This window comes from Propithecus coquereli, unplaced genomic scaffold (assembly GCF_000956105.1).
Source record: "Propithecus coquereli isolate 6110/MARCELLA unplaced genomic scaffold, Pcoq_1.0 Scaffold415, whole genome shotgun sequence".
Lineage (NCBI taxonomy): Eukaryota > Metazoa > Chordata > Mammalia > Primates > Indriidae > Propithecus > Propithecus coquereli.
In genome coordinates, this window is record NW_012149897.1 from 670443 (window position 1) to 695040 (window position 24598).

The 24598-nt window shown below is 37.2% G+C and overlaps 1 protein-coding gene across 1 annotated transcript in view; it reads left to right on the forward strand.

Annotated features, from left to right (window-relative positions):
- LOC105817457 (cAMP-specific 3',5'-cyclic phosphodiesterase 4D-like) overlaps positions 1-17726 on the forward strand; it is a 54772-nt gene extending 37046 nt beyond the window's left edge. Inside the window, exons 4-11 of the mRNA XM_012653148.1 lie at positions 1152-1324; positions 1914-2012; positions 2862-3026; positions 4213-4312; positions 14539-14693; positions 15604-15726; positions 16208-16390; positions 16976-17726. Of these exons, the coding sequence (XP_012508602.1) occupies positions 1152-1324; positions 1914-2012; positions 2862-3026; positions 4213-4312; positions 14539-14693; positions 15604-15726; positions 16208-16390; positions 16976-17392 (1415 nt within the window). The 3' untranslated portion in view covers positions 17393-17726. The remainder of the gene's footprint in view (positions 1-1151; positions 1325-1913; positions 2013-2861; positions 3027-4212; positions 4313-14538; positions 14694-15603; positions 15727-16207; positions 16391-16975) is intronic.
- The last annotated feature ends 6872 nt before the right edge of the window (positions 17727-24598 follow it).

A 24598-nucleotide genomic window follows, 5' to 3' on the forward strand; every position in this document is an offset into this window, starting at 1 on the left:
CCAGAGTGCTAGGATTACAGCACCCAGCTGAGCCACCACACCCAGTCAATAGTACTAAACTGTAAAATATATTTTACAGAAAGATCTATTCATGTATTCAACAAATTCTTGTAAAATGCTAGCCATTGCTGGATAATAGGTGTTTAATGATAAATTAGAAATGGTTCCTATTGACAGTCTAATGGACACTAAGCCTGGTAAACTGCTGGGCAGATATAATATAGTTGCTAAAGAAAAGTTTGCTGATAATAGCTGCGAGTGTGGTATCTTGGGACAACCCCTCTACCCCATCCACAGAAAGAAATTACAATAAATAAAAGTCAGTAATTTGAACATATCCTTGATTTGGATTTACTTTCCAAACAAAAGTGTCAGAATATCTAATTAGCATATTTATTAAACATTTATCAAACACATACTATGTGTGAGGATATGTTAGCGTTGCTCACTGCCTTGAAATAGTGGATGAATGTACCAAGACATCTTAAATCTTTTACTACAGAAAACAACAATTAGCATATGTGCATATTCACTATCATATAATATTTGAGATTCTTTGTTACCCATAAAACCTGGTTATATCATAACCCTTATCTTGCTATAATATAGAAATAAAAAGTAGTAGAATTAATCCAAATCATTTAAAAATGTTGTTTTGGATCCCACAGTATGACCCATTTCAGTTAGTTGCTAGAGTTTTATGACATTTGTGTCCAAAGTTTCTACCATTTCAAAGTACATGTTGAAACTGGAGGCCTTAGTTGGCAAGAGCAGTTTTCAAGCCACTAAGTGAATTTCAAATAGGAATGGAATTGATAAACAGTGGAAATAACCACCTGTTTTGTTCTCTCTGAGTCTGTTTTCATAGTAAGTGTTGCAAAATTTTTTATTAGGACATTCTATCAAAGAGATAACCACTGAATATATTTGTTATTACTTGTTCTTTAGTGGAATTTATTTGCTTAATTTTGTGTTTAAAGATAGCAAATTAAGTCCACATCAAATTGAAACAATTTTCTAAAAGGAAAAGTTTTACTTGGAAACATTTCCTGAAATATATAATAATCAATTACAATCCAAACTGTTATGCATGTTATGGTTAAAATAAAGATAGAATTAATAGTAAGTGTACATTTTCTAAATTTCTCAAGATAAGCAACATGAAGTGGAAATTCCTTGTCCAACTCAGAAGGAAAAGGAGAAAAAGAAAAGGCCAATGTCTCAGATCAGTGGAGTCAAGAAACTGATGCACAGCTCTAGCCTGACTAATTCCAGTATCCCAAGGTTTGGAGTTAAAACTGAGCAGGAAGATGTCCTTGCCAAGGTATGGTTTCAGAGATCATGATCATAAATAAGCAATGATGTCTTTTCATGAGTTTTCATTCCTTCTCTCTTAAATAGATGAAAAAGTTTATTAATTTGTGGGATTTTTTCGAAGATGGAAAATACTTTATAAAGCTCTTTCTAAAGTATTTAGATTTTAGTAAGATATAGATTTAGACAAGTGATTTAGTATATATGTTTCTTATTTCTTTACATCTTCAGTTGATTGGCCTTAAAGAATTGGAAATCTATTATGTCTTCAGGATTTTAGGAATCTAGCTAAGATTTTGTGAATAGATTTTAGCCATTGAAGAAAAGCTTTGAGATTGATATTCTAAGTATATAAATATGTTGTATTGTCAAAGTCATAAGGTTAAGTAAATACTATTCTGTTTTCAGTACATTTGTGTGAATTTGCCTAAAGTTTGCCTATTCTTACATGGTGCATCCATTCATTTAAAATGAATCATTGTTTAAAAAAAAATCTAACCATCTTTGCATTCAAATCAGTAATCTTTAAACAATTGTGTTTGTTGGTTCATATTCTACTTCCACTTTCTAATGTTTTGATATTGTTTTTTTAACCCCAGGAACTGGAGGAGGTGAACAAATGGGGTCTTCATGTTTTTAGAATAGCAGAGTTGTCTGGTAACCGGCCTCTGACTGTTATCATGCACACCATTTTTCAGGTAATGTGGTTGAGTTCTAACACATTTCTTTTATTCAGGAACTTAATATGCACTCTGTGGATTGTGCATGTCTCTTGTCTTCTTTACTACTCATCCTCTTTTGCTTATTTTGATACTTTTTTTCCTTATTTACTCCTTTGCTAAGGGACAAATAAAGATACAGAAAGGTGGAATGTGGGTAAAACACAAATAGATCAATTTTGTTATGTTTTTGCATTGAAGACAAAGATGCGATGTAGGGGGAATTGAAGCAATTCGTTAAAATAATAGTTAAGAAATCATCTCCATGACACTGACTTCCATAGAGAATGGAGTACTAACTTTATAAAATGAATAAGCCCCCAGCTGCCTTACCTTAGACCTCAGTCACTTTCTTGTGCCCTGCTATCTTCTCTGTATCCTTTTCTCACCCTTGTTGAACCTTTACCCCAGCTCAGGGTGGGATTTAAATGAGAAGTTGAGGCTGTTGTGGATACCTTAGGACTGGAATGGGAAACTCCAGCCCTAGAGAGAATGTTGGGTCTCAGTCGGTGTGATCCAGTGGCTGAGTCAATGGTGCTTGATGGAAGCTGCCCTCACGATGATGGGACACAGAAACTTCTATAGTCAGCAGCTCATTTCTACACCGCACGGTGTGGGTGTAGCACTGTTGGGCTCCAGGAGGACAGAGGACAACCCAACTCTGGTTTTGTTCCTCAGTCCTTGGATCTTTCCAAAGGTTTCCGTTTCCCTCACTAGACATGTGACAGTGCAGTTGCCATTTCTGGGTTAACCTTTGGCAACACTGCTGTGTGATTCTTTTTTAACACTATGGAAAATTTTTTTATATGAGGATTTCTTTTCCTACAGGAACGGGATTTATTAAAAACATTTAAAATTCCAGTAGATACTTTAATTACGTATCTCATGACTCTGGAAGACCATTACCATGCTGATGTGGCCTATCACAACAATATCCATGCTGCAGATGTTGTCCAGTCTACCCATGTGCTGTTATCTACACCTGCTTTGGAGGTAAATCTGTTTTCTGAAATTTCAAGAATGCTAACTTTCTACTCATAAAGGCTCTTAAACTTTTATACTGAAGGGCTTGCAGTGAAGAAAATAATTGGCTTTATTAGAAGTATATGAGCTTAAAAAAAAATGTTGTTATAGTTAATAAACAGTGAAGTCTTAGATGAATTTTGCCCATGAAAGTTGGTCAAAGATTTAGTGATTCATCTGTTTCTGATATTGCTTCTTTGAAATTATCCGGTGGACATTTGATAAAGCACATCTGGCTTAGGCAGTCTGATGGCTTTTGCAGTTAGAGGTCAAAGGATGACTATTTTATAAAATATAAGCAAATACATTGATTTTTTTCATAGAATTTTTTAGGAGGAAACACCACTTTAATTTTTCCAAATCCTAAGAAGTTGTTCCATTAAGTGTTTATTAAAGAAATTTGATTTCCTTTAATCATTTGGGGGAAAGATACTCTTTTGCTAATATATTTTGTAGTTCAGATTGTTTTCATTATAAAATTGTGTTAATGCATCATCATTTGGGTGAGTGATTCTCAATTGGAAATGATTTATCTCCCTTTTCTCCCCACCCCCAACCCCCAGGGACGTTTGGCAATGTCTGGAGACATTTTTAGTTGTCACAACTATTACATTTTTAGTTATACATGATACCGGCATCTTGTGGGTAGAGGCCAGGAATCCTGCGAAAAATCCTACACTGTATAGGGACAGCCCTCCCACCCAAGAGTTATCTGACCCAAAATGTCAAAAGTGCTGAAGTGGAGAAACCCTAGTTTTGATAAAAGAAAAGGAAATAATTACTAATATCTTATTAATTTTATGTGTATTTTTAGAATATTCTTAAACATCTTAAATACTTATAAAATGAGCTATTATTTTCTTTAAAAAATAATCTCAGACGGTTTTTATAATGTTTTGTAAACTATTATGAATGGGCAAGTTTTGATCATGAGATAATAAAATCAGATAAAATATTTTCTTCTAGAATTATACTTAAAAAGCTTATAAATATCTCATTATCTAAAAGATTCTTCCTGCAACATTGTGATAACATATTTTAAAGCTTTATTTTGTTTTCCACCTAAATTCTAGGAAGTTACTTCTCATTTGTTTGTATTTTTAATTCATGTGGTTATAGAATAGTAATGTTATCTATCTTTTTCTGATTTTTCTAGGCTGTGTTTACAGATTTGGAGATTCTTGCAGCAATTTTTGCCAGTGCAATACATGATGTAGATCATCCTGGTGTGTCAAATCAATTTCTGATCAATACGAGTAAGTAAAGTTTATTCATTTTTGCAGAACACATTTTTCCTTTGTATGTTTTAGAATGACTGAGGGTCTTTGTAAGCTCAGGTATTTCCAGAACCATAATGTCCTTTTGAGATGTGGAAATATGTTTTAATGATAGTGTATGTTAATGTAACTTAGCTCTGAAAATTTGTTATTATATTCAATGAGGCATATGATGTTTGAAAAACATGTGTTCCAGTACTTCTATAAAAAAAAAAAAATCGCCATGTTACTAGGCAAGTGAAAGTGTGCAGAAAGATTTAGATAGCTGTATTGCCCCTAAAGTTTTAAATAAAAAACAGAAAACATGAGAATTAATGTTAAACCTTCCTTACTTTATGTAGGTTGTCATTTAGTCCTCTTCAGAGGTCATAGCTTCCCCTTCTCCTCTGTCACCATGCCCAGCCCTGTTCTTTCCTTTTTAAATCTCCTAATGAGGCTAGCAGGAACTTCTATCTTAATTCAGTATTTTTTTTAATCATTAAATTTTTTTCTCATTGGTGACATCTCACCATATAAAAAGTCATCACTGAATTTGGAAATGTAAGGAATGGTATTGACTGCTTACTGTGGAATATCTCTGACACACAGCTGCACAGAAATCCTCTGTAGAGAATGTTTAGGTAATGCCTGAGCTATGCCTTTATAAAGAGTTTAGGTTAACAGGAGTTCTGGTTGGTACTTGAAGTTAACTGGTAAATGATTTAAATGAACTATGACTTAATTCCCTCCCCCTGTGGTAGATTAATGTAAATTCACTTTTATATATGAAAAAATACAATGCAAAGTTGGTGAAAATGTTTTTTTCATGTTTGTTAAGAATCTGCCCTTTTTTCTGCTTGAGTCTGGATAGCAGTCTTCCCATGCCCTGTAGCAGCCTAGCTGTGGAATTACCTATGAATTCACCATTCATTCCCTGTACTTGGCTGTAACTAGATTTAAAGAAAGAATTTAAACGTAACTTTGCTTTGAGAGATTTCTCTCAGACCTTTAGGATTATTTAGATCTATTTTTATATCTTTTAATAGCCTCTGGACTACCCTATAGCAAAATACATGCTAGTGACTAACCCAAGTAGAGGAGGATTGAAAAAGCCAGGATTTCCTGAGATGTGTGGTTAGTCAGATACATTTTAGAAGTTTAGTTTAGGAACTTATTTATCCGTATTAGACAGGATAACATTTCATGTTCCACCTACCCTGTGAGGACCTATAATGGGGCACTTTAAGGACACATCAAAGCATACATGTAAATATTAACACACATTGGATGCCGCTCCTGGATCAGTGGTGAGCTTTGTCTGTCTTTTCTGAGAAAAGCAGGGAAGTCATACAGTACAATGAACACTGGTCCTTTTCGTGAGCCTGGCCTGATTTAGTAATTTAATGCCTATGTGTGCCTTGGTATGCTCCTAATTTTATAGATTTCTAACAGATACATAAAGTGTATGTCTTAATCCAACTTTTGCCTTGAAGAAACATTTTTTTTTTCCCTTGGTAACACCAAACAGTCAGACTGGTTTGTTTTCTTTGCATTCTATTATATACCATATGGTACGTTCCCTTATTATAGCATTAGCATTAAGGATAGAGAACAAATTAAAACAACTGATAGTAAAGTCACTGTCTTCCAAGTACTCTGATAAACTTTTTTAAGGATAACGAGGACCCACTCTGTCCTTCTTTCTTGTGAATCCTCTAGGCTTAGGCTAGACCTGCTGGTACATCCGAGTCCCTGTGGAGTCTGTCATTTAAGCCAGCGAGGCCTCAGTCCACAGATGAATCTGATGCCCTCTGATGTTTGAGAGCCACTGAAATAGTGGAGAAATTTGGGAGATGATTATAAATACAAGAAGAGTGGCCAAGGATGTCTGTTTAAGGTCATTTTGCTAGTGGCATGCCTGGGGTAGAAGGAGAGCTAATCCTGCTTCTGAAAGGTCTTTGTTATTTAGTGGTGTTATGATGATCTCCTCTCTGTGGGACCAGAGCAACACAGGGAAGTTCAGTTTCCAGAGCGGCTTTTGGTTGCTCATGTGTTTTTGAGGGTGGGGTGTGATGAGGCTGTTATTCCTGAGAGAATGAATCAGCAGTGTCATTTGGTACATGAAAGTATCCCAAGGCTGGTCAGAGCCCCCAGGCATTATCAGAATTACTGCCTTAGTTAGCTTTGACTCAGGATCCTGAGAACTAGAATGTTTTTTTCAGGACCCAGAAGAGCCTGAGCAGCCAGTAGCACAAATAACTTTTATCTTCACAGCATGTAATAAATGAGGCCTTCTGATAACTTGTAAATTTGTAATAATATGGTTTGTTAAAATACTCTATCAAAATTATGTTTATTTTTAGTTTACAGTGAGCCCTTTTTAAAAATAGAGTTAAGTATAATTTCTCTGACTTTCATGGACAGATTGAGAATCCATGAGTCGAACCAGCACGCTCCTCAGCTCTTGCCATGGAGCTGGAGCTGCCAACCTGTCCAAAACCAAAGTTAAATCTATATTTCTTGTAATAAAGAATTCTAAAGAATTCTAATCATCAAATTGATAAGCCCATAGTTGGGAGGTTACCTGTCATTTTAAGGAGGCTACTGAGGCACTGCAAAGTTTGGGGACATATCCTGGGTTAAGTGGCTGATAACAGAGGGTGCCAGGGGCTTACCAGGCTGGTTCTCAGTCTAGTTATGCCCCTGCTTAAATCATAGTTTTTGTTAATTGTTTCACTTGTGTTAGTTTTAGGTGCCAAATGATTCAATACTAATTTTATTTACATTCCTTATTAGCATGCTAGAGGTTATGAAAGCAGACAGATCACTTCTACTTGGTAGAGTTGGTTAAGCTTTATTTTTAATAAATGATTTGGAAGTGAGGGGGAATGTGAACAGGATTTAGAGAAACTGAAATTCCAGGTGGGAAGCTGCCTAAGTCTTTTTTAAGCATATAAATAAATCCATAAACTGTAAATAGCATCATAAAGTTTTGACTATAACATTATAGAGTTCATTTAACTTCACAGCTTTATTTTCTGAAAAAATAGAGCAGTGTCAAAAGTACAAAATATACATAGCATTAAATTTTACCTGGAAAACAAATCATCTTTGTTTGTGGCAAAGATGCCTAAGTTTGGGGGAAAAAGGTTCATTAGTCATATGGTCGTATGCATTTAATTTTTTCCTAAAAGTGCTCCTTGTCAAACAGATAAGTAGAAATGTATAAGGAATTTACCTTTTTTAAACATCAAAGTGTGGTAAATTTGAGATTTGACCCCACGTTTGTCTTTTTATAGAGCACATATCCTTTTTTCAGCTTTAAAATTTTAAAGATATATTTTTAATGAAAATTTTATAAAATGAATATGTTCATTGTAAAATAAAACAGAAACCATGTGGAAAATGAAGAAGAAAATAAAAAATCACCTGAAAATTTCCCTCAAAGGTAACAATTATGGTGAATATCATTTCGGACTTGTCTCTAGGCACCTATATATACATAAGCATACAATTTTAGATATGTTTTTAAAAGTCATACTTTAGTTCCCATTGCAAAGAAATTATAAATATATATACCTATTATGTATCAGGTTAAAAAATCATACTGTAGATGTTTTCCTATGACGTTTTTGTATCCTCAGTAACCTGTTTTGGATGTGTTCCCTATTAAAGATAATTCAGTTAACTTGTCCATTGTTAGTAGATATTAAGTTGCCCATTTTCTTTTGCTTATATTGCTTTGAACTTCTGTGATAACCTTCGAGTTTAATTTTTTCTTTTATATTTGATACATATTGCTTCAGTGGCCCTCTAGAAAGCTTATAGCCAATTTACGTTTTCACCAACAATATGCCCTTTCCCCCACACTCTTGCCAGCTCTGGGTCTTGTCAAGCTTTTAAACAGTTTAAAATTTTAAATTTGATTGATAAAAATTTTGAAATCTACTTAGTAACACAATCAACAAGTATTTATTGTTATCCACTATTTGCCCTCAGTGTATGAGGTACTACAGGAGCATTAAAGCAGGAAAAAGCAGCTCTTTGCCCTCCAGGGGCTTAAAATCTAAGAGGGTGCTGTGGTTACTTTTATATGTCAGCTGGACTGGGTTAGAGAATGCCCAGATTCTGATAAAACATTAGTCTGAGTGTTTCTGTGAGGGTATATCTGGAAGAAATTTGCCTTTGAATCAGTAGACTGAGTAAAGAAGCTTGCTCTCATTAGTGTTGGGAGACATTATCTAATACATAGAGGGCCCCAAACAGAAGAATAGAACACAAAATGGGAGCAGTAGAAAATTCTCTCTGTTTAAGCTGGGATATCATCTTCTCCTGCCCTCATGCATCAGTGCTGCTGGTTCTTGGGCCTTCAGACTGGGACTGAATTACACCATTAGCTTTTTTTTTTGTTCCTCAGCTTACACACTGTAGATCATGAAATTTCTTGGCCTTCGTAATCACCTCAGACAATTCCTTTAATATATATATATAGGTTCTGTTTCTCTGGAGAAGCATGACAAGTACAGTTTTTGGTACTAAGAGTCATTCAAGAGGAACAGAATTTTAAGGACGAGTTTTCTGAATTGGTTCCGGGGCTTCTGGAATGAACTCTGTCATATGATTAAAATTTAAAGACATGAACCATTCTATTTCCAGTAGTAAAAAGAGCACCTGTAATCCATGGTGTGAACTGTTTCTAGAGAGTTCATGGTGTGAACTCTTTCAGGCACCACCTGAAAGTAGGTAGCTGTAGCACTACGGCCCCTCTCTGCAACATCCCTGAAGGTCAGTGGCAAAGGGAAATCTTTCCAGTGGGAAAAACTTTAGGCAGTGCGCCTTGTTATTCACTTTGCTTGGAAGGAGGAATGGCAGATGTGCAGTTATATACCAATTCATGATCTGTAGCCAGTGATTTGTCTGGGTGGTCAGGGACTTGGAAGGAACATGATTTGAAAATTGATGACAAAGAAATTTAGGGAAGAGTTGTGGATAGATATCTCTGAATGAAAAAAAACAGTGAAGATATTTGTGTCCCATGTGAATGCTTACCAAAGGGTGACATCAGCAGGGGAGGATTTTAATAATCAAGAAGGAAGGATGAACTGTTCTGTGTATATGAATTGGCGGCTTTTCCCAGCCACCTCTGTCACCACCCAAATGGTTCATGAACGAAGTGGCCATGGTGGCAGGGATGGCAGTTATGCATATGCTCAAAAACGTGGACTTCCACTCACCAAGGCTGACTTGGCTATGGCCACTGCTGAGTGCCCAGTCTGCCAGCACCAGAGACCAACACTGAGTCCCTGATGCAGCACCATTTGCTGGGGTGATCAGCCGGTTACCTGATGGCAGGTTGATTCCATTATGGAAAGGGCAGAGTTTTGTTCTTATTAGAGTAGGTACTTACTCTGGATATGGATTTGCCCTCTCTGCACCAGTGTGTCTGGTGCAGAACTACCAAAACTGCCATCCCTGGACCTACAGAATGCCTTATCTCTCATGATATCCACATGGCATTGCTTCAGAACAGGTACTCACTTCACTGGCAAAGGAGTGTGGCAGTAGGTGCATGCTCGTGGAGTTCACTGTTCTTACCATGTCCCCCACCATCCTGAAGCAGCTGTCAGGATAAAATGGTGGAATAGCCTTTGGAAGACTCTGTTACAGCACCAGCTCAATCACAGCACCAGCTAGATGGCAGTACCTTTCCAGGCTGGGGCAAGGTTCTCCAGGTCATGTATGCTCTGAATCAGGTCTGATATATGGTGCTGTTTTACTGGTCCAGGAATCAAGGGTGGAAATGGGAGTGGCACCACTCACTATTACCCCTGGTGACCCACTAGCAAAATGTTGTTTCCTGTCCCTACACCTTTATGCTCTACTGGCCTAGAGGTAGAAATGCTTCCACCAGGAGATACAACAGTGATTCCACTGAACTGAAATTAAGACCCAGCCATTTTGGGCTCCTCATGCCTGTGAGTCAGCAGGCTAAGAGGGGAATTAGTATTATCTGGAATGATTGATCCTGACTACCAAGGGGAAATTAGATCACTACTCTGCAACAGAGGTAATGAAGGGTATGTCTGGAATACAGGAGATCCCTTGGGGTGTCTCTTAGCATTGTCATGCCCTGTGATTAAGGTCAATGTAAACTACAACAACTCGATTCAGGCAGGACTACTAATGGCCCAGACCCTTCAGGAATGAAGGTTTGGGTCACTCCACCAGGTAAAGAACCACAGCCAATTGAGGTGCTTGCTGAAGACAAAGGAAATACAGAATGAGTAGTAGAAGAACATAGTTGTAAATACTAGTTATGACCATGACCAGTTACAGAAATGAGGATTATAATTGTCATCAGTATTTCCTCCTTATTTTGTTATGAGTGCATTTGTGTATTTATATACATATCTTAAGCAAATATCTTTGTTTTCTTTTCTCCCTTCTATAACATAAGAAATGTTGACTGTATACCAGTACCTTAAGTATTATTAATTTTATATCATAGTATTTAAGTTTTGGGATATCAGGATAAGAGCAAACATACTCAAAAATTTTACCTCTTCCAGGGAGGGGATTAGTGCATTTTCAGTTGTGTGCAGGATAGTTGTGTCATGTTTGGTGGAATTATGACCTTGTTATTGTCTTTATTTGGAGATTAAATATGGTTTAAGGAGATGCATATGGGTGCCACGTTGACAAGGAATAGACTTTGTGATGGTTAATTTTATGAGTCAGCTTGACTAGACTAAGGAATGCCCAGATAGCTGTAAAACATTATTTCTTTGTGTGTCTGTGATGATGTTTCTGGAAGAGATTAGCATTTGGATTGGTAGACTGATTAAAGAAGATTGCCCTTACCAAAGTGGGTGGGCACCATCCAATCTATATTCAGTCTCTAAGCTGGGAGATCCATATTCTCTTGCCTCCATCATCAACGCTCCTGGTTTTTTGGCCTTTGGACTTGGACCAGGACTTACACCATTCCACCTCCTTCCCCAACTCCCCCAGTTTTCAGGCCTTCGGAGTGGGACTGAATTATACCACCAGCTTTCCTGGCTCTCTAGCTTAAAGATGTGGCACTTCTTTGCCTCTGTAATTGCCTGAGCCAATTCCTATAATAAATCTCCCCCTCTCTCTCTCTCTCTCACACACACGCACACACACGCACACACATACTCACATACATCTCCTGTTGCTTCTGTTTCTCTGGAGAACCCTGACTAATACAGAGGGAGAGAAGATTAACACAGATGAAGTACATGTTCTCAGTTATGTGATGGTACCTGTCCACCCTCCCCCCCCCTGTTACATAAGAACTCAGAAGAGAGGGACACATAAATAAAGGTGGTCTTCTTGCCTTCATTATTAGCATATGTCGAGCATAATTTAATTTGTTCTTGATGATCTAGGGTAGTTCTGTAAATGAGCATAATTGGTCTATATGGAATAAAATGATAGCTTTGGGTTTGTAACGGTATGCGTGGTCCCCCATAAAATAGCAGAAGCTTATGTAGTTATTAGTGTGGGCCGGGCACTGAATGGATTGTGTTTATCATTTCCTGGTTCATGTTTATTGTTCACTGCTCAATGTTGTCATCCCTATAAAGCATTTATGATAATAGGAAGTCTAGGGACTGCCTAGTTTTAAGTACTGTCCCCAGCACTTACAACTAGGTGACATTGGAAAAGTTATGAATGCTTACCTTCCCTGAGGCTCATTTTTATCATTTGTAAGTGGCAATAACAATAGAATCTTCCTAAAATCGTGAGGATTAAATGAGGCAATGTACATAAACCACTTAGTACAATGGCTGGCACCTAAATCCTCTAAATATTATGCTTTATTATATTCTGTTCCTCTTTCTACTTTGTAAGTTAAAAGAATTGAAGTGCCCAGGAGAAACCAGACAACCAAACATGTTAAATTAATAGCCTTTAATTTTATATAGGGGCTTCAGTCTTTAAGTAGGTTGGGAGGGTTTGGGGAGAGATCATTAAAATTTTGTATGGAGTTAAAGACAAACAGGGTTCAGTGTGATAAATGCCAAATCAGTGGTGCAAAGTAATATAGGGGTTTACAGCAAAAAGTGAGCAGTTCTGTCTGTGGTAATCAAGAAAAGGTTCAGGAAAGAGCTAACTTTTACTGGACTTAAAGATGAAAGGGTTTCAACAAAAATGTTACATCAGCTAATCTCTTTGCCCGTTTGTGTTATGCGTTGTACCGAACTGTAAAGACAACTTTCTGATCATTCCTACATATCTGTGGACTCTACTTAGACCTACTGCATTAGCATCTTTGGAGAAAACCTAATGAGGAGCTGTAGGATCTCACCTCCCCATTTAGATGTGACCATGTGCCTTCAGTCTTAAAGAAGAGTAGAAAGTTAAATGACAGCCCTAAAAGTCAGTTTCTTAAATGCTAGCATTTGTTATTTAAAAATCAGTCACTACCACCTTGCTGTAACAGCCTCAGAGATTAAAGAGGCTGTAGAGACCTGCCAGTCCCATAAGGAATTGTTTCATGGCTTTTCTGGCCAATCTGGAGTCTTCTTAAATATCAGGAGATAATCAGTTTACAAGACAGGCCTAGCCCTATGTAAAAAGCCATCCTTACATTGAGTAGAACTTGGACTCTGTGTTACAGCTTCCATACTGTAGATCAATCTTTTCCTTGAAGTAATAGTTTATCTTCTTGTTCTTCTTCTGCAGGCTCAGTAGCCTTAATTTCCTTCACCTTTCTTCATGGGAAATATAAACCAATTAGGGATTTTGTTAGGCCAAGTCAGTTTTTCTAATGCCCCTTGTCTACATGCATATTTATCCCCTTAAAAGAATCCTAATAGATTAATTAGGCATAATTTCTCCAGTTAGAGAACATTATACCTTCCTTTCAATATATCTTTATTTAATATGATTCTACTACAATAATATCATGTGCTAAGATTCTATATAGTTTTAAATTTTTGATTTCTATAAGCTTAACCATCTATAGATAAAGGTTTGTAATTAGAGACTTGTATAGACTCTGTAAAACTTAACCAGATATACTGCCTTTTAAAAAAAACACTATAGCTTTATTTAAAAAAAAATAACAAATAATACCTTACATGCTCACTCCCTAATACTCTAGACATCTCTGTTCCTGTAGTTCGGGAGCAAAAATTTAGATGTGCAAATTCCCATTTCTATACTTCTAATAAAATCATAGAATTTCCCAATTGAGATAGTCTCGAGACTCTCCTCTCCTCCCTAGCAGCTTTAAAATAGCCATTGAGTAGTATTGAGTATTTCTTTCTTAGAAAAGGATATATATTTCCAAATATATTTTCTATGCATCAGTCAGAAAGAGATCAAATACATGTGCTTTTAGTCTTTACAATGACTTAGTAGAAACAGAATAAAGCACCAGTTTTTTTTTAATGACTACCTTATAGATCTGGGTCTGTTATTGACAGGAACTAGGAAAGAGGGAGGATTTCTCCTTGCCTAAAATACACAGGTTGAGGGCGGTCGTGAGAGAGTAACAGAATCTTCACAAGGGGGTATGTAAACAGCTAAACACAGTGTCTCTGTGTGAAGCCTTGAGCAAGGGCAGGAAGAGCAATATACATGTGCAGTATATAGTGACTGCCACGATACTTGGAAAAGGAAGTGGAAAAAATGAATAAAGCTTAGACTTTGAGAGGTATACTGGGGAAGAAAATAAGTAAGAGCAGCAAGAATAAATTAATATTGTTCATATGTTCCAAACAATTCTTATACCCTCTCTGAGTACAAACAATCCTACATCACATGATCCTTACATCATATAAATTGTAGGGTGGGTACTGCACAGTGATCAGGAATACAACACCTCGTGCTCTGGGCATGTTGCAGATGGTGATAATAGTGTCCTATGTTTCTGAGCTTATAGCAGCTTTAGAGGAGTGGTAAGAGATCACGTAGTCCAATTCTTCTGCTTTAGAAAAGAAGAGACTGAGACCCTCAGAGTGAAATGACCTACTACATGTCAGTGGCGTTAGAATTCACTCCCATGATTCCAGTGTTCTTCCTGTTCTTGAATTATCCAGTACATTCTCTCCTGCATATTATCTTGTGATGGTAAGGGCCGCAGAGAAGGTTAGGGGAAATTGCATCCTAAACCCCAAGTGTCTTAGAATCGGAAGAATAAGATAAACTAATAAACAGCTTCGCTGATCTTCTGCCTCTTACCTTTCTTTCAGACTCCGAACTTGCCTTGATGTACAATGACTCCTCTGTCTTAGAGAACCATCATTTAGCTGTGGGCTTTAAGTTGCTTCAGGAAGAAAACTGTGACATTTTCCAGAATTTGACCAAAAAGCAAAGACAATCGTTAAGGAAAATGGTCATTGACATTGTAAGTAGCTGATAATAGCAAAAACAAAAAAGAGAGAGAGAGAGAGAGAACTTTGATGCAAGTTTTTTTTGTTTTGTTTTGTTTTGTTTTTTTAAATGTAAGAATGAGATGAGTATCAGGTAAAAGGAACTGCATTTCAAAACCTGTTGCTGCCCTTTATGTTGTAGAAGCTGCCCCTGCTGCAGGTCGTGATGTTCCCTAGTGGGTTTTCCACTTCTGGCAGTTTGAGCTTAAATCATGACAGCTCACCCTCATCATTCAGTTTTTATTTTCTGAGCCCTTCCAGTCTGATGGCACACAGAGAAAGATGTCTAACAAAAGCAGAGGGTGTAAGCCACAGCTCAAATGGATTTTTTTTTCAGCTTTTTCCATCAGTAAACAGTTCCATTTAGACCATGCGTGACCTTACTCTTTTCTCTATTCGTATTATTCAGAGTGATGATGAGAAGCAGAAACATCTCTGGTTATCACAAGCTTACTCTGTTAAACTTTGTACATCTGAAGGCAAGAATTATCTGTCTTGGACAAGCAGAAAATTAACCAGAATATTCTGTTTCTGAAGCAGTCCATCATAGTCGAGTAACCACTTTCTAGTCCAAGAAATGGAAGAGAACTTCAGATCATGTGGTGATGTCTTATGCATAGAGATATCGTCCCATTTTTCACCATGAAAGTGGTTATCAGTGCCTAATGTTTCAGTATATTGCACACATTTATCTGGGCTTCCAAAAAACTTGACAGCAAAGAGGAAAAGATTCTGCTCCAAGAAGGAGTAAAGGATTTCCATATACTGTCATTAGATAGCATAGTGGTTTTCTGTTCCTTCTCATATTCTGCATAATATTTTCATGTGCAAATTCTGACATTTTCCTCTGGACTTTACTTAATCAAATACTCTTTGTCTTTCAAGGTACTTGCAACAGATATGTCAAAGCACATGAATCTACTGGCTGATTTGAAAACTATGGTGGAAACTAAGAAAGTGACAAGTTCTGGAGTTCTCCTTCTTGATAATTATTCTGATAGGATTCAGGTAAAGCATTATTTGAGTTAGCTTTGTGTGCCTCTGTGCATGTGCCCGTGTGTCTGTGTTCAGAAATAAATAAGTCTTATTTCTCCTTTCTCACACATTATATGTTTAGTAATTTTAGGCAGGATTTTCATACAAATTCTTATTCCTGAAAATTAACCAAGTAAAATCCTGTTGGTCTTTTCATTTGCATATATGTTAAAAAAAAAAAACTAACACCCCAAAAAGCCAGCCACTTAAGCAGCTCTGAATTTAATCAACCATGCACATAAACAGTTTCTCTTACAATATTTAGATGTGGTAGAAGTGGCATAATTTGGAACTATTAATACAAGTGTGAACGACACACAGACACATCATGGCTGAGTTGTTTAGAATAAATCTTACACTACATGTATTTTTAAGTGTCACAGTCATCCAATGTGAATTTCTAGTTTTAAAAAAAAAGGAGCAGGTGCTGAATAGAGTACATCATCTGTTTTAGGTCCTTCAGAATATGGTGCATTGTGCTGATCTGAGCAACCCCACGAAGCCTCTCCAGCTGTACCGCCAGTGGACGGACCGGATCATGGAGGAGTTCTTCCGCCAGGGAGACCGGGAGAGGGAGCGTGGCATGGAGATAAGTCCTATGTGTGACAAGCACAACGCATCCGTGGAAAAATCACAGGTAATGCACGAAGCATAGAGCTTTCAGAGAGAGCACAGATACAGCTTTAGCATTTGGTTACTTTGTATTCGCATCTCACAGTGTTTTATTGGGTTGTTAAAATTACTTTGTTTTTGACAAGCTAAATTTCACCTCATTGTTTATGATCCAAGAAATTTACATACCTATGACTTAGATTCATAGTCATATATATGTTCTCATGACATTATAGTCATTCATTATGACTATTTCATTTAATATATTCATGTACATAGAGTACATGGCATCATTTCAGTTATCTGGATTCACCTACAAATTGGCGATTCTAAAATAAGGTTCAGGCCCCAACCCTACCATGTAAAAACAACTGGAAAATTTTTTACATTGTAAACATGCTTTTGAACTAAGAGTTCTAGAAGCTAATTTTTACCAGCTAGTAATGATATGTTTATGTGATCTTTTATCTAAAATAGTGATTATTTTGCCAAACTAAGGTTAATAGTCTTCTGTTCAGTGTTCCATTGGTGGGCCATGATCTAGTTAACCTTTCTCATTGTTTCTTAGTCCTACATTCTCTACTCATACTGGATTTTTTTTCATAACTAGGTGGGCTTCATAGACTATATCGTTCATCCTCTCTGGGAGACATGGGCAGACCTCGTACATCCCGATGCCCAGGACATTTTGGACACTTTAGAAGACAATCGTGAATGGTACCAGAGCACAATCCCTCAGAGCCCCTCTCCTGCACCTGACGACCAAGAGGAGGGCCGGCAGGGTCAAACTGAGAAATTCCAGTTTGAACTAACTTTAGAGGAAGACGGCGAGTCGGACACGGAAAAGGACAGTGGGAGTCAAGTGGAAGAAGACACTAGCTGCAGCGACTCCAAGACTCTTTGTACTCAAGACTCAGAGTCTACTGAGATTCCCCTTGATGAACAGGTTGAAGAGGAGGCAGTGGGGGCAGAAGAGGAAAGCCAGCCCGAAGCTTGTGTAATAGATGATCACTCTCCTGACACGTAACAGTGCAAAGACTTTCATGCCTTTTTTTTTTTTTAGTAGAAAAATTGTTTCCAAAGTGCATGTCACATGCCACAACCACGGTCACACCTCACTGTCATCTGCCAGGACGTTTGTTGAACAAAACTGACCTTGACTACCCAGTCTGGCGCTCAGGAATATCGTAACCAGTTTTTTCACCTCCATGTCATCAGAGCAAGGTGGACATCTTCACAAACAGCATTTTAACAAGATTTCAGCTTGGTAGAGCTGTCAAAGCAGATAAAATCAATTCTAAAATGTTTTTGAGGGAGCGTGGCTCATCAGGCAGCCCAAAAATCGATTGGATTTGGGGTTTCTTTTCGTTTTACCTGTTTGCAATATTTTCAGAAGAAAGAAAGCATTTCACAAAGTGAACTTAATGGGTGAAGCAACAGATACATCAAGAACAGGACACCGCATGAATCTGTTACCAAAAGGAAGAGGAAGATGAGCCACAGAAATTGCATAATTTTCTAATTTCAAGTCTTCCTGATACATGACTGAATAGTGTGGTTCAGTGAGCTGCACTGACCTCTACCTTTTGTATGATATGTAAAACAGATTTTTTGTAGAGCTTACTTTTATTATTAAATGTACTGAGGTATTATATTTAAAAAACTATGTTCAGAACTTCATCTGCCACTGGTTATTTTTTTCTAAGGAGTAACTTGCAAGTTTTCAGTACAAATCTGTGCTACACTGGATAAATCTAATTTACGAATTTTACTTGCACCTTATAGTTCATAGCAATTAACTGATTTGTAGTGATTCATTGTTTTATATACCAATGACTTCCATATTTTCAACAGAAAAACAACTTTATGTTGCAGGAAACTCTTTTTGTAAGTCTTTGTTTACTTTGCTTTTTGTTTCACTCTTTCCAGATAAGTGGGGTTGCTTTCCACTAACATTTTTCTTCACAGTGTGCAAAGTGAATATTTGTTCTATAATACTTTGATGTGTGTTATGTCAAATGTGTCTTAAGCCTCATAGAAACTCAGTCATCAGTTGGTGTTGTCTGAAACAAGTGGGAGTTATATAAATATCCAGTAGCTAAAATAGGTCAGTCTTTTTTAGATATTTTCCTACTTAGTGTCTTCTGATAACTTTTTGCTGTGTCAGTAGACGTGCATTTCACAAGTGCATGTCTTTGTAATAATCCACACATTTCATGCTCATTTTTATTGTTTTTATAGCCAGTTACAGTAAGAAAAATGTTTTTCCCCTTGTGCTGCTTTATTATTTAGCGTGTGTTTGAACCTCTGTCCATGTTGGCTAGATGAGATCTTATCAAATATATCACCACCATTCAGATCAATGAAAAGAAGCAGGTAGTCAAGTTAGGCTTAGGTTAGCATTCATTTCTACCGTGAGGTTGTGTATCATGACTAGCTTTTACTCTTGGTTTACAGAAAAACGTTAATGGCTAACGAGGCAGTTTTTAAGAATATTAACAGTATATATTAACAAACAATAGTACAACTAATTCTCTTAGGTTTTGATGATTTCACCATGGGATTAAGAACTTTATCAGAAATATCTCTGATAATTGGTTTTAAGTGTAGCAACTACTCTTTCTTGATGGACAGCTATATAGCCTGTAGGAATTGCTTTGTCACTTATCCTTGATTCATAAACGTGTCTCGTGGAGGGGAACTACTTCTTTTAAACACACTGAAGGATAGAAGATGATGCCACTGGCACTGAGGATTGATAAAAAGACTCTGCCTAAATAAAAAATTAGAGATCGCTCTTGGCTGATTTTAGCACCAGGAACTGTATTGTAATTTTAGAGATTAATGCCAAGTTTTTACTACTCAGAGCAGTTGGCATCATGGGGCATTTAGTTCAGACTTTTTTTCTCATGTCAGTTCTTAGTAAAACGTTTACCTTCTCTGTGAAGAGTCTGGAGCCCAAATAATCATTTTTCACATTGGTATCCAAGAATTGAGATGGAGGCTAAAGGGGTATCTGACCAAGTAAAAACTAAAACAGTTAAGAAAAACTGCCACCCTGAAAAACATTTATATTGGGAACGTCTCAAGGAGCCTTCTGGGGACTAGTAACTAAATTATCAGCCAGGAAAATGACCCAAGCTGAAGACAGCCCCCATTTTAATCCCGTGAGATCCAACCAGTGCTTAGAACCTTTGATGGAAAAATCATGTCTTTATAGCTCTGATCTTTTACATAGGGCAATGTAGAAATCAACTAATTAATTATCAGGTTTGCAATCTCTTTCCCCTATAAAGATCAGGCAGTAATCTTCCAAATAAAGATCAATGTTTAACCAAGTGGTTTCATAAGAACATTTGGGAACTTGGTTCTCTTTTCATTGTGTTTGTCCCTGAGGGAGGTCTACAAGGAAAGGCAAAAAGAGTCTAGAGTTCATTCCTCTTTCCAGAACATCTTCATTCCCCACCCTCCATTTGGTATTTCCCCCACAGAGTGCCTAAAATCTTAATAATGAAAAAAATAATTAAAAAGCAGCAATATGTCACTAACAAATCCAGACCTGAAAGGGTTTATAACTGCACTAATAAAGAGAGGATTTTTTTTCTAGTTTGTTGGTTCTTAATGGTACCATGTTGTAAAGATACCCACAAATGGACAATCAAATTGTGGAAAAGGCTTAATATCTAAGAGACAGGGACTAATGCACTGTACAATCTGCTTACCCTTGCCCTTCTCTCTCTCTCTTTCTCCCTCCTCTGTCTTGCCAAAGTGTGCTTCAGAAATGTACACTGCTTTAAAAAGAACATCCTTTTACAAGTGGCTTTACATTTCCTAAAATGCCATAAGAAAATGCAATATCTGGGTACTGTATGGGGAAAAAAAATGTCCAAGTTTGCATAAAACCAGTGCATTTCAGCTTGCAAGTTACTTAACACAATAATGCTATTTTAATTTTGTTTTCTTTTATATCAGTTAAGAAATTCACAAGAAAATAATGTAGTTAGAACAAATTGCAGACAAGGAAAGGAAAAAACTTGAATGAAATGGATTTTACAGAAAGCTTTATGATAATTTTCGAATGCATTATTTATTTTTCGTGCCATGCATTTTTTTCTCACCAAATGACCTTACCTGTAATACAGTCTTGTTTGTCTGTTTACAACCATGTATTTATTGCAATGTACATAGTGTAATGTTAATTGTAAATTATCAGTTCTTATTAAAACATCATCCCACGATGGGATGGTGTTGATATATTTGGAAACTCTTGGTGAGAGAATGAATGGTGTGTATACATACTCCTTGTACATTTTTCTTTTCTCCTGTAATATAGTCTTGTCACCTTAGAGCTTGTTTATGGAAGATTCAAGAAAACTATAAAATACATAAAGATATATAAATTTAAAAACATAGCTGCAGGTCTTTGGTCCCAGGGCTGTGCCTTAACTTTAACCAATATTTTCTTCTGTTTTGCTGCATTTGAAAGGAAGGTAATGGTGGGGCTAGGGCTGGGCATTCTATATCCAGGCTTTCGGTGATTGGATTTCTGGCAATGGCTGGATTTACAAAACTACAGACAACTCTGGAAGATTCTGCGAACTTTTTGAGATATAAGCTCTTAAGTACGCCTTGCCATGGAGCAGCACTGCATGTATGATGCTTGTTTGCCATCTGTTTATCAGGAGCAACTTCAGCTACTCACATCGGGCTTTTTTATTTTTTAAACTCTCAAACTCTACTGGGGAAATATATTCTTGCCCAGTGATTATAAAAAGTCTTTTTAGAAAAAGGTCTTTGGGGCTTCTAGAGCCACAGATCACTTGTGTTGATCGTCTGTTCATCAGTTTCTGGACATGTTAAGTGAATATACTGTACAAAAAAGGTCATTTTTTTAACTCTAGAATTTTTCTTCCACTAAGATAAACCAAATTTTCATATTGGTTTATCTTAGTGGATAAAATACACACACACACACACACACATACAAACCCTGCTATTTAAACTGAAAGTTATATATGATGCCGATTCACATAACATAAAGGATTCACCATCATCTAGAATTTGTTTTTTCAAAACTTCTATCACTGTAGAATTTTTAAATTCAACCTTTGACAATGGCCAGCCCCTGAAAGCATGAAAAATTGCTAGTGGATAATGTGGAAACCTCCTCCCACTGCTGCCCAGCCCTTGGAACATATGACTTTTAGTGAAAGGAAAGATTCTTTTTCTAGGAAAAATGAGCCTCCTGTTATTTTATTTTATTTTTTTGACACAAACTGTAGATTTTAGCAGCCCTGGCCCAAAGGAATTTGATTACTTTTGTTTTAAACCATATAAAGGGGACACTATAATTATAAAATAACATCCTTACTGATTTTAGTTGTTTTTAATTTTCTTTCTTTGGATATGTTTTCAAGAGTGGTAATTTGTGTGTGAGCATTACAAATGATTCTTTTAGTGGTTTCTTAGCCTCTCTTACAGCCCATGGGGATAGTACTGTACATCAATACCTTCATATGAAATTTTTATATGCAATGAAAATAAAAGCATGGGTTGATTCTGCCTCTTTATGACTTGGTCTTTTACAAATGAAAGATTATTCATTTTAAATGAAGTTCAGTCAGCACACATTTCCAAGGTAATGAACATTGTTGAAAGGATAATGACATCGTAAGTTAGTTAGTATTGATATTCATACCCAAATGAAGCCAAATTATGTTGATTAATCTTGCTATATAAAGCATTTCCCAGATAACTTAGATTAACCATGGTGTTTTGTAAATAGGCTTGGGAAGGAGCCTTCCATGCTTAATTGAATATTTTGGCATATTGGAAGTTATTGTTTTGACATTCATTTGTTGGACACCAATCTGCAGACTACAAAGTTTTAAGGATTCAACATTAAGTCAGTGAGACACACAGTCTTTGCTTTCATGAAACTTATAGTCTGGAGGGGACAAAACCATTAACTATTCAATATACATGTCATTGTAATTGTGCTCAGTACAATTAAGCAAGTTGGTGCTGTGATTAATAGGGAACCTGAACTTGATCTATTTTGGAGGGCCAGAGAAGGCTTCCTTGAGCAGTGATTTGTGGCTGAGATCTGAAGGGCAGTAAGAAGTAAACATGGAAAAGGAGTTGATAGAAAGAGGAAGGGGGTCCAGACAGAGGAAACATTATTTGCAAAAATCCTGAGGTACAAATGGGTTTGAGATAACTGGAGAACTGAAGGAAAGCAAGGGGGAGGGTCAGCAGGGCTTGGAGCTGGGCGCCCTTCCCAACCATCCTATATGAAATAGCCTTCCTATTCCATAACTTATCCCCAAAACCCCACTTTATATTTTTTATAACAATTATTGCACATTGATAGATATGTCTATTCATTTGTTTATTGTCTGGCTCTCCAACCAGAACGTGGCTCTGTGAGAACAAGGTCTCTGCTTTCCAGTGCATCCCTGGCCCTTAAAACTATGCCTGGTCCACAGTAGGTTCTTAATATGTGTTGATTGTAGCCACCAAATTGATACTAGATATAATTCAATTTGATAGCCAAGACATTTGGGGATCTTAGGGAGTTTTAAACTTGATACCATAAAAACATTGTTTCTGAGCTTGCTAAGATCCTGGATAAAGAGTTTAGAGTTTCCTTTCTCATTGCTAACTAAGAACTCTATTTGCTTCTTCCTTACAAGTCTTTCTATTTTTTTTTTTCTGAATGACAAAGCAATCCATTTTTCATGATAATGAGAGTAAAGAAATCAGAATTATGAATCAGGTTATGAATATCAATTTATTAATTTCAATTCAATTCAATCCCAAGATAATTCCCAAACCATAACTGGCAGCATAGGGTAATTAAATAGGCTCTTCATTATTTCCTTTTACCGCGACAAAGAATGACAATTACTATAGCCAAGAGGTGCCAAATTTGTGCCTTCCGGGGAATTCTTGATTTTATCTCAAATTTGCTTCCTGAAAGCCATGACCCCAAAGAGAGACTATGGGACTAAAGAACCAACTCCCTTTTCCCAACTATTCCTTCATGCTGATTTAGGCTAATTTGGGTGTGTTGAGTCTACCCAAGTTCAGATCTCTGACCTGGAAACATTTCCTCAGGCTCACAGCTTTAAGAGGCACAATGGCAAAACATTCCAGAAAAAAAAAAAAACAAAAAAAACCCCAGAAAACAAAACCTCTTCCCTGTTGTCGGAGAGCCCCACCAACTCCCCCAGGAGGATGATAACTGTGTTTCAGTGGAATCATACCTGCGCTTTACCATCTTTCTGATCCAGGTACTGTTCGCCACACAGCTGCATTATCTCCAAATACTGAATGTCAACTCAGTGTAGTGGGTATAAATCTTAGTTAGACCAGGAATTTGTGTTTGCAGGAAATACTGCTTTCTTTACTTCCTTTAAATGAATTAACTTGGACTCTGTGGCCCCATCCCATCATACTGTTGGAATTTCCATCTGTATTTATTGGAACATCCCCTCTCTCTCCCAACATAAAATTTCTCAAAAGTTCTCGTATCTCCAGCCTAACTTGAGCCCCAGACCTCTGTGTAGTTCCAGCTGTAGTGGTTCCTTACAGTCCCTCAGTTCTTTGCTTCCTTGTCCCCAGATATCCTGGTGGTCTACTACTACAGTCCCCAACCCCTGGGCTGTGGACTGGCACAGTCCGTGGCCTGCCAGGAACTGGGCTGCACAGCAGGAGGTGAGCAGTGGGAGAGCGGGCAAAACTTCATTTGTATTGACAGCTGCTCCCCATTGCTCGCATCACCACTTGAGCTCCGCCTCCTGTCAGATCAGCAGTGGCATTAGATTCTCATAGGAGCATGAACCCTACTGTAAACTGCACATGTGAGGGATCTAGGGTGCATGCTCCTTATGAGAATATAATGCCTCATGATCTGAGGCGGAGCTGAGGCAGTGATGCTAGCACAGGGGAGCAACTGCAAATACAGATTATCATTAGCAGAGAGGTCTGACTGCACAGAGACCATAATAAATCAATTGCTTGCAGACTCATATCAAAACCTTATCAGTGGGTGGTGGCAAGTGACAATGTAATAATAATAGAAATAAAGTGCACAATAAATGTAATGCACTTGAATCATCCTGAAATCACCCCTCCCCCCCAATCCATGGAAAAATTGTCTTCCATGAAACCAGTCTTTAGTACCAAAACGGTTGGGGACCACTGGTCTACTAGGAATAGATGCTAAGGC